The 13548-nt window shown below is 38.6% G+C and overlaps 1 protein-coding gene across 1 annotated transcript in view; it reads left to right on the top strand.

Moving 5' to 3' along the window:
- st6galnac5 (ST6 N-acetylgalactosaminide alpha-2,6-sialyltransferase 5) overlaps positions 1-13548 on the top strand; it is a 125008-nt gene that overhangs the window by 94336 nt on the left and 17124 nt on the right. The window contains exon 3 of the mRNA XM_008114115.3: positions 10803-11212. Coding sequence (XP_008112322.2) covers positions 10803-11212 — 410 coding nt within the window. The remainder of the gene's footprint in view (positions 1-10802; positions 11213-13548) is intronic.

Below are 13548 nucleotides of genomic sequence, written 5' to 3'. Positions count from 1 at the left end.
ATAGATAGATAGATAGATAGATAGATAGATAGATAGATAGATAGATAGATAGATAGACAGACAGACAGACAGACAGACAGACAGATATATTTTAACAGCATAGAAGCCACCAATTCCCTACATCTTGTCAAATAGCAGTGCCAATTTATGAAACCATGTATTATACCGTTTATTCGCATTCTGTTATATTCATCATTGTTTATACTAGTGGTTCTCAGTCCGGGATCCCCAGATGTTTTTGGCCTTCAACTCCCAGAAATCCTAACAGCTGGTAAACTGGGATTTCTGGGAGTTGTAGGCCAAAAACACCTAGGGACTCCAGGTTGAGAACCACTGGTCTATACTTACTGTAACTATATCATCTTTTATCCTGCTACTTTTGCTCTAAATTGTTCCTTTGTTGATATTAGTTTATCATTATTTCAAAATTATTGAATTATTTTAAAGCTATGTATTGCTTTGACAAACTGCTAATTTTAAAAAATGTTCACATAAAACATCTATCAGATTACATAATTACAGAGCCACTTTAATTGCCATGGCAACATCCTATGAAATTCTGGGGTTTGCAGTTCAGGGATGATTCCATAGGATATTACCATGGCATACAGTGGATATAGTACTATAATTGTCTACTCTGAAGAGTCTCATAAATCAAGCTTCCCTTCCCATAATTATGTGTCTGAACCCAATAAGAGGGATCTGCACACTGCTGACACTGTGGTTTTCATCACTCTATGCTTCCATCACAGCCCCACTAATCTCGCTAAATGCAAATGGTGACATGAAATTGGACCAATGATTGATACATACAATTATAGGTGTATAAAGACTATTTTTTCTTACCTGATCTACATAGTCTATTTTCCCCTCTTCTTTTGTGATGACTTCCCTCCACCCCATACTTTGGACATGGCCTTTCCAGACTAGTGTATGTGTTTCCGAAGTGGAACTGCATTTTAATTATTCTAATGTAAGCTCTAACTAACAAGCAAACCCTTGAAAAGGAATTAATGTGGCAGAAAACCCTTTCCCTTAAGTGGATGACTTTTCCTTGCTTAACAATACTTTAAAAATAAATAAATTGTGCCATGGAAAGCTTTATCGAGCATCACTTTGAGATAATGGTTATGGTCTGTAACTGGTTCAAACTGGTCAGTAGTGTAATAAGCTATGTCTTCAGAAGGTGTTGTAATATAGACACTGTGTCCTAAGGCATTCCCAGAAAAGGGGAAATGAAAATACTAGGCTGGATTACTCCTGGACTAAATATGAAGGTGATCAATGCATTTATTGTTACATTATGAAATCAGTGTCCATTTGTGCAATCATGTTAATTGATATTCAGCACTAAATGAGCAGCAGGTCTTATTTTAGCATTTGCATATTCTTAATTTGAGGCTTGAAAAACACAAAGGACCCTGAGAACTTAGCTACAAATTTTATCTCTTCAAAACAGACATTAAGCTTTAAAAAAAAAAGCTCTGCATTTTTATATCGGGATTAGTGTGATCAGAAGAAAAACATTCTTTCTAACATCTTATGTTTAGACTGTTAGTGATGATAAACGTGATCTATAGAAAAATAAGATAGTTTTTCATAGCAAAATCTTAGAATCCGGCTCCACAAAATAAAAGAGAAGTATGATTGACTGATGAAAGGAAAATTCTGCTCAAACCTGTGCTCTCTGGAATGTGCAATGGAGTATTTTTCGGAGGTGTTCGCCCAGTGTTTCTGACCCGCATCCGAGTTGGTTTTCCTCTATGAGCGGTTATCAAGAAAACACCTGATTGTTAAAAGAATGCTGAGTAGATTTTAAATCTTCTAATCATACCTGCCATTATGAAAGGATCACACTAAGGTTTGTGATTGCAGCTTAAGAAAAATAAGTAGCAGCCTATTAAAAAGGGATTCATTTTCATGTCTCTTATGAAATATTAGCAGAAAATGCCATCAGTTATCAGCTCTCTCATGGGAAAGAAGTAAAAAGAAAGGGGATATACTTGTGTGTGTATCAGATTTCTGTTCTTCATTTCAATAACAAGCATGTTTGAAGATAGCTAACAATAACCTTCTTTTTGAAAAGCATTAAAATGAGACTGTTTGAACAAAATAGCAAGGTGAGCTTCCAACATGAAACTGATATTAGTGGAAGAAAATGTCTTGGGAATGTTTACTTGATACTGAAGAACATTCTAACCACTATAATGCACTATATCAGACTTTGAGTGTTTCAGACTTTAAATCCTTTGAGGTTTCTACCTCCAACAAAGGTTAAACTTTTTCATTTGGCAAGATTTACTTAAAAGTTTTTCTAGATGTTGCAGCACACAGATTTCCTGATAAATTCATTGTTCATCACCTAAGAAAAGGGCTGTAGCTTCATAACCTACAGACAGCCTGAATCCCAAGAGAAGTTGGTTTATTACTGCTAATTGAGTTAAATTGTTGCTGTTCTTTGTCTCAGTTTTCACAAGATCAACAGTGGCCTCTGACTGCATTGAGGTCCCTCCGGAACAACTGCACTACAACAGAAACAACATCTGATACAAAATGAAGGTCTATGACTCTAACATAATCAAATTTCTTCACATCTATGATACAGTAGAGTCTTGCTTATCCAACCTTCACTCATCCAACATTCTGTATTATCCAACGCAGTCTACCTCCCGCCCGGATCCACAGCTGTTTCTCTAGGCAGCAACATGCAGCGGGCCAACACGCCCAACAACAACACAAGTGCAGCTACACTCCCAAACAAATGGCAAACTTGTTGTAAAATATGATGTTTTGGTGCTCAATTTGTAAAATCATAACGTAATTTGAAGTTTAATAGGCTTTTCCTTAATCCCTCCTTATTATCCAACGTTTTCACATATCCAACGTTCTGCCGGCCTGTTTATGTTGGATAAGCGAGATTCTACTGTATTTACATTTTCCAGTGTATTTTGGTCAGCCAATACAGGCATTTTTCCTTTGTATGGATTTTGTATTCTGTTGTATTTTGCTGCATGATCAAAAGTTACCTATTATTGTGTAAACTAGGAAGACCTGAATTCACATTTCACATTGACCCTGAATGCTTTGGTAACATTGGCTAATATTTCAGTTGTGAATATAAAATGGGATTGAAAACAATATGTTTGGACCTGGCTCCATGGAAGGGTAGTTCCGTAAGGTAGTAGTTAGGAAAGTCCATTCCACGCTTGACCTGTGCTCCTCTTGTGATTCCTACTTTTCCCCATGGCATTTAATGTCTAGATAAAACTACTGAGAGAAAATCCATTGTATGGTGTGGGGTTTTACTGTTACCAGTATCATGATGTCACACATCTCTTGGGTTTGCTCTTTGGCTACTCAATAATGGCTTTCCTTTTTGGATTCCAGAATCGAATGCTTTTTGGTACCATAAATTATCACAATTTCATCAGCCAAGAATTCACTTTTTTTCTTTTCCAATGCAGACCAAATATTGTATCTAGTCTTCTGCACTCCTTAAGCCAGGGTTGCATATTGATCCAAGCCTATATAGCTTAGAAAGATGACCTTGGCGAACAGCAGGTATAACTCCTTGAAGGGAGATAAATTCTGTTCTGAATATTTTTACTTGAAGGACATAGGATAGTTATTTTGGTCTTTTCATTATGGCACAAAGAAAACCTCTGATTGATTTTATAACAGAATTGAATTTTATGTGATTTTTTTTTTTGCCATTAGCTGCAGTGAGTAGCAAAGCAATTCCTCCCATTTAAAAAGCACACCAATTTGCCACCAGATTGCAGATTGACAATTTAGGAAATGCACATCTTGACTTATCTACAAAAAAGCTCTTGTTTTATGGGAAAGATAGACAGGAATAAAATTAGGAATGATCTATAGACTCAGTTAAGTTAGCAAGGACTTTTCAGATATTATTCAAGATAACAAATTGCCTGTATTAATGCAAACAATTGCAACATTCTCAAGAAGATTGCAAAAAAAAAATCACTTTTTATGAATTTAGGTGTTTTGAATATTTTCTGGCAAGTTCATATTTATTCCGGGGCCAAGTAAAAGAAATCAAGATAAAAAAATTCTGGGGATGCAACTGCTACAAAGGAGGTAATATTATGCATCACATTGTATGCCTTTTATCCTCTATATGTGCATAATTGTTAGAAATCATAATCAGGAACATGATGGAAGAAAACAGAAATCACACAGGAAGTTGTTCTGAAAATGTCCAAAAGTAAGAGGTTTCTTTGATGTTATGCCAAACTAAGGCTGTGAATTTTAAATGCTAGCTAAATTCAAGGCAGCTGTATACTTTGTGACAGTAATCCATCCTTATGTCTTCTCTGTTACTCCCTTTCCACAATGTATCCTTCCTCCTCAGCTATGATAGTTTCACAGGATGTCTTGATGTCTTGGCAGGCTTTCAGGCAGTCTAGCTAGTACATAAAGGAGATTTTGAGAAGAGAGGAAGAAAGCTGACCCTCTGCCATTTTTCTGGGAGGCAGAGTTTTTCCTTCTCCTTCTCTTCCCACTCATACTATTTGCAATCTCAGTGATCAGCATAGAAATAGAGGCATGATTATAACTTGTCCTGGTTCCTTGACATGTCAATCCTTTATCTCTTGAAAATATGTATATGCTCTGCTTCTAATGTGGAACTGGTTTACAATAGTTAAAAATGTATTTACTCTACTTTTGCTCCGTAATGTGTATGTGTATTAGACAACTTAACCTTTTAAAGAAAAGCCCCCCCAAAAAAAACCCTTTAGAATCTCCTGTTTTAGTATACAGCCAAATATAATTATGTTAGGCAATAGTTTCAGTTGTTAAACCGAATAACCAGCCATCTCTGATCTGTCAGGATAAAACAGTTTTCCCAGGGCATAAAACAGCAGGGCTTTAGAAGTGTTTTTTATTCATTGCCCAAAAAGGTACTCTCCCATAAAACAGCTTTTTTCATATCATGCACTCAAGAGACAAAAATAAAGTAGACTTCGATGAAAATTTTGGTTTACAGGGTGCCCTCACTTTTCATGGGGGTTAGGTTCCAGGCCTGCCCGCGAAAACTGAAAACTGTGAAGTAGCGGCACTCTATTTATTTTAATATATAAACATTATTTTAATAGTTAAGTGGCCTTTCACCTTGCATACCCTGGAGGGAGTGAAGCCTTTCTTACCAGCACCGGTGGGCCTCTTGCTTTGTGGCTGCCATGTTTCCCTGGCTGCCTCTGCTCCTGAAGCCAGGGAAAAAGGAAGCCCGCTCCGCCCAGTAAGTGAGTGAGCGAGCAAAGGAGGGAGGGTGAGAGAGAGGGGGGCGGCAGCAGAGGAGCTACACTCCCAGGTTCGCAGCGCCTGTTCTCTGGCTTCTGCGCATGAGAAACGACTCGTCTGAGTGCTCGTGCTCACTCTACCTTTTTGTTCCACCCCCAGCACCACCTCAGACTGAGGCACGAGCACTTTGGGACGTGCAGGAGGCTCCTACCTTAACTTCCGGGTTCTCCCTGGTGGCGGCCATTTTTGGGCATGCAATTTCAGAGTCTTGCGAGATAGCCCTGTGCACAAGCCACACCTCCGAGGCACGGGATGCTCTCATGAGACTCTGAAATCGCATGCCCAAAAATGGCCGCCACTGGGGCGAACCTGGAAGTGAGGGTAGGAGCTTCCCCTGCCACTTAACTATTAAAAGCAGCAATGGGGTGGGTAAACAAATAAATAAATTTCTGTGAAAGAGCGAATCCGCGGAACCTGAACTAGCGAATTAGTGAGGGAGCACTGTACTCGCATCTTTCATGCATACACAGGTACAAAAACTTATTAGTTCAGTTTCAAATACCTTTCAGATGGTTCCTTGTGCCAGCCGGCCAGGGCATCTCTCTTGTTACAAAATAGCTATCAACAGGTCACATAGTCAAAAGGAGAGAGAGAGAGAGCGCATGTGGTCCACAGCCCCTTTTATAACTTCTCAGAAACTATAAAGGAAGCTGCACACCAGAACATAAATACAGGAAACAGTAAGCAACAAGATCATAGATGTCAGATTGCTAGAGAAGGCTTGATTAATGTTGTCATTTCTAACAATGTATAGGGAAAGTTCTGCAAGTAAAGGCTTGAAACCCCTTAATCATCTAATAGATGAGAGAAGCTGAAATGAGCATATAACTTCTTTAAAAAGTGCATGCATGCCTGATATAACCAGAATGTGGGTATCAGTGCAAAGAAGGTCCATTGCCATATTGCTATCACATGAAAACGTGTAAAAAGAGACTTGGACAAGTCCCTTCACCTTATTATGGTCCAACGGGTAGCCTAATTCATCATATTTGCTTTTATGCAATATTAATTGCACAGAAAATGAAGACTGGATCATATTTACTGACTAGGCCCTGCACACATGGCTTCACGTGTAGGAATATCCACAAATGGAGTCTTGCTATAAAGTAACAGGCTGGTTAATTTGAAACCTTGTAACACATTCTTCCAAGCAGGGCCGTAGCCAGAAAAAAATTTCGGGAGGGGTTTTGAAAATTTGGGGGGGGGGTGGAACCCCTGACCCACCCGCCCCCTGGGTTCAGACCTGTCAATATCTGCTTGAGATAGTGCCTGGAGGGACTCTTAATGTTTTATGTCTCATAGACTTAGCATGGGGATTTGGTTAACCAGTTAAAACTCATGAGTAAACCAGGTTTTTTTTTTAACCTGAAAAATATCGGGGGGGGGGGGTTGAACCCCTAACCCCCCCCCTCGCTACAGGCCTGCTTCCAAGGAACTGTGCATGCTCAGCTGAACCTCTTTAGAGACATTCCTTTCCAAAGAAGTTTCACTTTCCCTTTTAAAGGTAGAGCACAGGGGTCCCCAAACTAAGGCCCGGGAGCCACATGCGGCCCATCGAAGCCATTTATCTGGCCCCTGCAGTGGCAGCTCCCTCCTCCTCCACCGAGGAAGGTGTGTGTCCTCCAAAGCTTTGCTTGTTTAAAATGGCATTTTAATTATTATTTAATTAATAATTAATTGTTTATTAAGGGGTGCTTTTCTAGTGCTTATGGTGCACAAAGGCAGAAGGAGGTTGGACTAAATGGCCCAAGGGGTCTCTTCCAACCCTCTTTATTATTTTTATTATGATATGATTATGATTCACATTGAGGCTGTATTTATTCCTGTTTTGTTTGTTTGTTTGTTTGGTTTTTTTTACTTCAAAATAAGATATGTGCAGTGTGCACTGCATAAGAATTTGTTCATAGGTTTTTTTTAAAACTATAGTCCAGCCCTCCAATGGTCTGAGGGACCATGAACTGACCCCCTGTTTAAAAAGTTTGGGGACCCCTGGTAGAGCACCTTGGAAGGGCTATGCTAGTAAAGATGTCTAAGTGATTCTGAAGAGGTCTCTAGGGATTATGTGTAGTTCTAAAGAAGATAACTAAGAAATTAAAGTTGGCATTTGGTTTAGTAAGAAAAGATGACTTGTTCAAAGACATTGTCTCTCATTTGTTTATATTGAGTACAACTTTTATCTGAAATCATCAGCTTCTCACATCAATCCATCATTCAGTCGTAAACACCCCACAAGATCAATCAGTCTTGATTAATTAATCTACTCTGTTCAGTTCCATCCCCAGGCCTATTAGACAAATTAAGCCCGATTTCTTCACAACTTTGATTGCTTTCCTGTTTGATGATCTTCAAACCATGTTCTAAAGGTGCATTTCCATGATGCTGTGACAAAATATGCTTGTTTTTCAAATAATTACAAACTTGCTTTTATTAACGGTTTGATGCTTGTTTGTGTATTAACTGAAATATTAATATTACCCCTCTTGTGCCAGATTATGATAAGCCAACATCCCATTGATGATATGCATGTGGATCATTGGGGATTACACTATCATGTGTACTTTTTCCAAGCCCAGCAGAGGGAGGTACCCTGGTCCTCATTCAGCAAGCCACTTGTCCATTGAGCATTATCATCCAAGGAGGCTACCAGGTACACCTCCACTCTCAGCCACTATTTCAGCTGCTCTTCAGCATTGAGAGACAAAGTAGGAGCCTTACATTAAGGGCAGAAGCCACACCATCCTTTATATATGCCCAGCAGCAGTTAGGAATGTCCTTGAAGCATATGAATGGGAAGGGAAACAGAGCTGCACTTATTCCAGTTCTTGCTGTACATTGGGAAAAGCAGCCAGGCAAAGGCAGAAGTCTCCTCATTTCTTCTAAGTACACGGGAGAAGATATGTTTTGGAATGTTCTCAAAAGCTTAACCTTGCCAGAAGCAGGATGTCCATGCAATCATAGATTGACAGTTTAATGAGTCAAAAACAGGATCCTTTCAACTGGTCTAGAAACTAATTGAAAGGCAATGCAGATGTTCATTTGCAGCTAATGTGCTCATTAGCTCACTCTATTCGACAACCTAGTGCAAGTACTCTCAGTGTAGAGAACTTAGTGCCATCTAGATGTTTTGTGCCATAATTCTTATAATCCCTAACCATTGACCACATTGATTAGGGTTTGTGGGCGCTGTCACCAAAAACATCTGGATGGTACAAGGTTCATCATCCATAGTTTAGTGTTTACATTTTATATAATTTGTCATATCAGTCAACAGATAATGGGCATTCCTTAAGGCAGTTATGAATGCATAAATCACCTTAGCCGTATAGAGTTTCCCAGCTTGGGCTCCCAATCTTCATTTACCAGACAGCAGCTGCTGTGGTGATAGGGTCTCTTCCCCCGGATGATGGGAGAAGCAGTTGCCTGACATTTCCACCCCCTCCTGTGAATGATCTCCAGTGTGACAATCAGAAACATGGCCTCCTCACAGTGGAGATTGCTCCCATGTAGTGTGCATAAAATGATCAGTCAGCTGCTTCCCACCTGACAGGGAAACAGAACCCTATCTCTCTCAATGGCTGCTTCCCCATAAATGAGGATTAGGGGCCTAAGTATTCCTTAAACTAATGAGTATATAGGGAGCATGAATATGAACCAGTTACAGATGTGGATTTGTAGGTTACACACTCGTAACTGCCTTCATGAATTTTCGTCCTTCAAAGTCTCCTCAAAGTTATGTATTATAACTGGGTAGGCAAAAAAGTAAAGAGGAGATTGTTTATGACAAAATTACTGTTATACAATTATGCCAGCTCCTGTTTATAGTTGTGCCAGTTAGATGTTCCATCACCTGATGCCGTCTTAATCTTGCATTTCCAAGCATAATAATAAAGATCCTAATTTTCCTTTCTACTTTTCGGGCACATGGTTTATCAGTGTGGAATGTGAGGGTACAAAGTGAAAAGTATGTAAATACTGTACAAAAAGGTATGGGTATTTCAATTCTCAGCAATAGCTCCCTCAAGAATATAAGAATGGTTATTTATGACTTTATTTATTTAGCCTGGATCAGTGAGAATATTCAGACGAAAAGCTTACAGTGTTAGAATGAGCATCATTTAATTCAGTGTAATACTTTTTAAAAACAGTAATGCAAATATTAAATATTTCTATACAATAGTCTTCATTAATTTATAGTGTTATTTTTAAACCAATATTTAAAATATAGTTTTAGTCTGACAGTGTGTATATGTGTGTGTGCGTTTAATAGTGTATAAAAATAAAATAATTCCTATTAGTACATAGTAACTGTCCAGAGAGGATATGTCTCCTTGCTTTCTACTCCATAAAGCAAAACCAGCCATCATTGCTAATTTATGACATGGACACTGATTTTATAAATACATATATGCTCCTCATGCTAAATAAAATTATATGTCACTGTGCTGACTTCAGCTCTTTTTCTGTGAAGCACAGTAAGGGACACATGAAATTAATATATGGAGACATGCTAGCTTTGTGTCTAATGACACACAGATAATTCACTGCCACGGGAAATCATGGGAGCTAATTTCATAAGGTATTAAGACCTGTCTGTCATACACTGAATATAGCCAGTATCTTCCAGGACTGGGATTTTAATGCTGAATATGCAGCAGGAGCTTTCTTGTCAGTGGCATGCCCAAAGGACAGTAATTTGTGTCACTTGCAATTGCATTTGCAGTATCAGGGCACAAACAACCTTATGATCTTTCAAGTTAATAAGGCTCAGCTGTAGCCCAGTTTCCCTGGTTAGGTGCTTGTGGATTGTAGAATGATATCTGGTGGCAATGTTGTGTCATCCCTGAGATTGAAGACTTCTGCCTTTTGGTTTTCCACACTCTAGAATGCCTGTTCAAAACTCAGAGGTGGTTGTAGGGGAAGGTGGACCATTGCTAACACAGGCGGGGGACGGAGGGAGAGAATATCAGAGTTCAGGAAGCATTGCATTGCTCCCCGAATTCAATGTATTCACCATCAACAAAATTCAATTCCTGCACCATCAACAAAAGTAATAATTCATTTATTTACTATGGGTGATGGTGGCTATGCCAATAGCACTTTTGGTTCACTTTGCTCAGTAGAAGCACTTACCTTTCAGCCAAAAGTTTGGAGTTCTGGAATCAGTTGGGGATGTACAAATAAAGCTTTAGGAGACAGTGCAAGCATTTAGGCTCCATGATTTCTGTCTCTACTCTAGAATAAGATGATTGCCAGCCACTATTCTAGATTCAACCATGACCTTCCATATTCATGTTTCATGGATTTAATAAAATTTGTTTCCACAAGCTACATTGATTCTTCGGAAGAGAGGATGGAGAAAGGGTTCAGAGACACTAGAATCCTACCATTTCTGTTCATAGCCTATTCTGAATTTCCTTATGTTTTAATTCTTTGAGAATTTGGGGCATGTGGTACTAAGACGTCTCTTTCTCCTGCAGCCTTTGAAAATGCACTGTGCGAGCTGTGCCCTAGTTACAAGCTCTGGACACCTTTTGCGAAGCCGGCAAGGCAGTAAGATTGACCAGACAGAGTGCGTAATACGAATGAATGATGCACCCACGCGGGGTTTTGGAAAAGACGTTGGAAACAAGACAAGCCTGCGGGTCATTGCTCACTCCAGTATCCAGAGAATTTTGAGAAATCGCAATGAACTTTTAAATATGAGCCAAGGGACTGTATTTATATTCTGGGGTCCCAGCATCTACATGAGAAGAGATGGCAAAGGATTAATTTATAATAATTTGCAACTGATGAACCAGATACTACCTCAGTTGAAAGTATACATGATATCACGGCACAAGATGCTTCAGTTTGATGATCTCTTCAAACGGGAAACTGGAAAAGACAGGTAAGAAAACAACTATCAGAATATATTTGAGACCCATTTCCTGCAGTTCAGTTGAATGTGTAATATATCTAAGGTATACAGTCATTTGGGGGGATCATACTACATCCTTGTCTTGCAACTTATAAACTTATTTTATTCTATTTTGTTTGTAAAATAATCAGGATTAATTTTTACAATATAAATGACAAGTAGGCAATCAGATAATGCAATTTTATGTCAGCTTTTAATAACAAAAGCTGATGTATATGCTAAATACATTCAGTTTACAGGATTCCAGGGCAGCATAGCAAAAAGGTTGGCATCAAGTCTAAATCTCACTTGAGGTAACACATCTGAAAGCAGATTTTTACTGGTTTTGAAAAATCAGAATTGATGGCTTTTGCTTTATGAAGCCAGTGCTGCCATTCTGTGAATTATAATGACTACTTATTGAATATAAGCATTCTTGGAACATTGCAGCAGTAAAGCTTCTTGTAAAACAAATACACATTATTCATAGATTAGGTGCTTCTGAAGTGCTCACCCTCCACTTCCAACTGGGAAAAGGCAAGTTATTATCATACTTACCTTTTTATGAGCCCATTTATGACTTATAAACAGATCTTCAAATCCATGTTTTTTAACAAGTGACCCTCTATATGTATAATATGTTTCTGTAGTCAGTGTTGGAAATTAGATTTCCCCCTCACCCCCCAATGAAAAAAGAGACATTTATTTTTATTTCTTGTACATTCATTATAGTGTTTCATACTAAAATCTGATGACAGCACAAGTACCACTTAACACATTTATGTATAAATTAAGAGCTCACTTTGGGGAAGAATAAATCTAATACAAAGTTACATGCACTTTTCATTTCAGTGCTCCATTATCCTCAATTGAAGTTCTGTGGAGAATTACTGATAAGTAAAAGCATGTATTCTATGACATAGTCTGCTGTATACTTTGGAGAACCATTTCACTTTAAAAATTATTATTTCTTATTGTTGTTTCTTAAAGAATTTCAGGCAGAAACCACAAGCGCTAAGACAGTAGCCAGTGGACATTGCAGTATTAAGCTTGCACACACTGGCTTAGGACTTTATTCCACTAGGAAAGGGTGGGGAGGAGAATTGTCTTCTTTGTGTGGGTTTCATGGGGTTCCATCTTTAAAGAAGATGAAGAATTTACTCCCCTGCATCACACAGGATCACCTCCTCGCCTTTTCAGTTCAAATATTGGAAGGATACCAGCACATTTTTAACAGGCATCCTTTTGAAGACACCACTTTCCATGGGCTCATTCCCCTAAAGGCCTTGCACTAAAGGAGATAAAGCCATCCTTTCCTTTGGGAAGCAAACACCACTTTCCATGGGCTTGTTCCCCTAAACCCCCTACACTAAAGGAGACAGGCACACTTTTAAAAATACTTCTCTCAATAGAGTCCACACTGTCTTTAAACCACTAATGGAAACAGAAGGGGTATTACCAGATCGCCTACATCAGTGGTTCTCAATCTATGGGTCCCCAGATGTTTTGGCCTTCAACTCCCAGAAATCCTAGCAGCTAGTAAACTGGCTGGGATTTCTGGGAGTTGTAGGCCAAAACACTTGGGGATCCACAGGTTGAGAACCACTGGCCTACATGAACACCCCATCTAAATGTCACAAGGTAATCAGGACAAATCCACTACTTCCCATCACAAGGGAAAATACCAATTTTTAAGCATATTTATGTGCAAGTAAAGGATTGGAGTCTATTTTTGCCCGTCTTTGGAATCCTCTCATTTCTACACACTGCAGAGATGAAGTCCCATGAGAAATCACTGGAAGCAGTCCTGTGTCGTTTGATGGTTTCCATCTTTGAAGTGTGTAGAAATTGCTAAAAATGCAGAAAAACTTCCATGTGATGAGATCCTTAGTTTGAGTAAGTATTTCAGGCTTCATTAAGAATGATAAACATGGTTTATAGAGCTAGAAATGTGTGCTGGTGCTAAGCTCTTGATCTCTGTCTCCTCCCATATTCAGGCTTTGGTGCAAAAATCTATTAGCCAAATTCCCTATTATATTCAAAACCAAAAACATTTTAATGAAATAGTGGAAACCAGAATTTCAAAAGCTGGAAATGATTAAAGCACACAGTGTTCTGAGCAAGAATGTCACAAAGTTAGGTGTGAACAAAAGGTGTGTATGGCTCACTAAATAATATTTACTATATTCTTTCCATTAATTGATGACAATGAGGTAGCTATTCCAATATTGCCCAATAAATTGGTACACAGATGTCATTATTGGTCATATTTTATACATTCTTTGTAAGAAAGGGTCTATTTTATTTTGTATATTTATATTTTATTT

Source organism: Anolis carolinensis, chromosome 4 (genome assembly GCF_035594765.1).
Source record: "Anolis carolinensis isolate JA03-04 chromosome 4, rAnoCar3.1.pri, whole genome shotgun sequence".
NCBI classification, from domain to species: domain Eukaryota; kingdom Metazoa; phylum Chordata; class Lepidosauria; order Squamata; family Dactyloidae; genus Anolis; species Anolis carolinensis.
The sequence above is the reverse complement of the archived record's forward strand: the minus strand, read 5'-3'. Positions and strand labels throughout refer to the sequence as shown.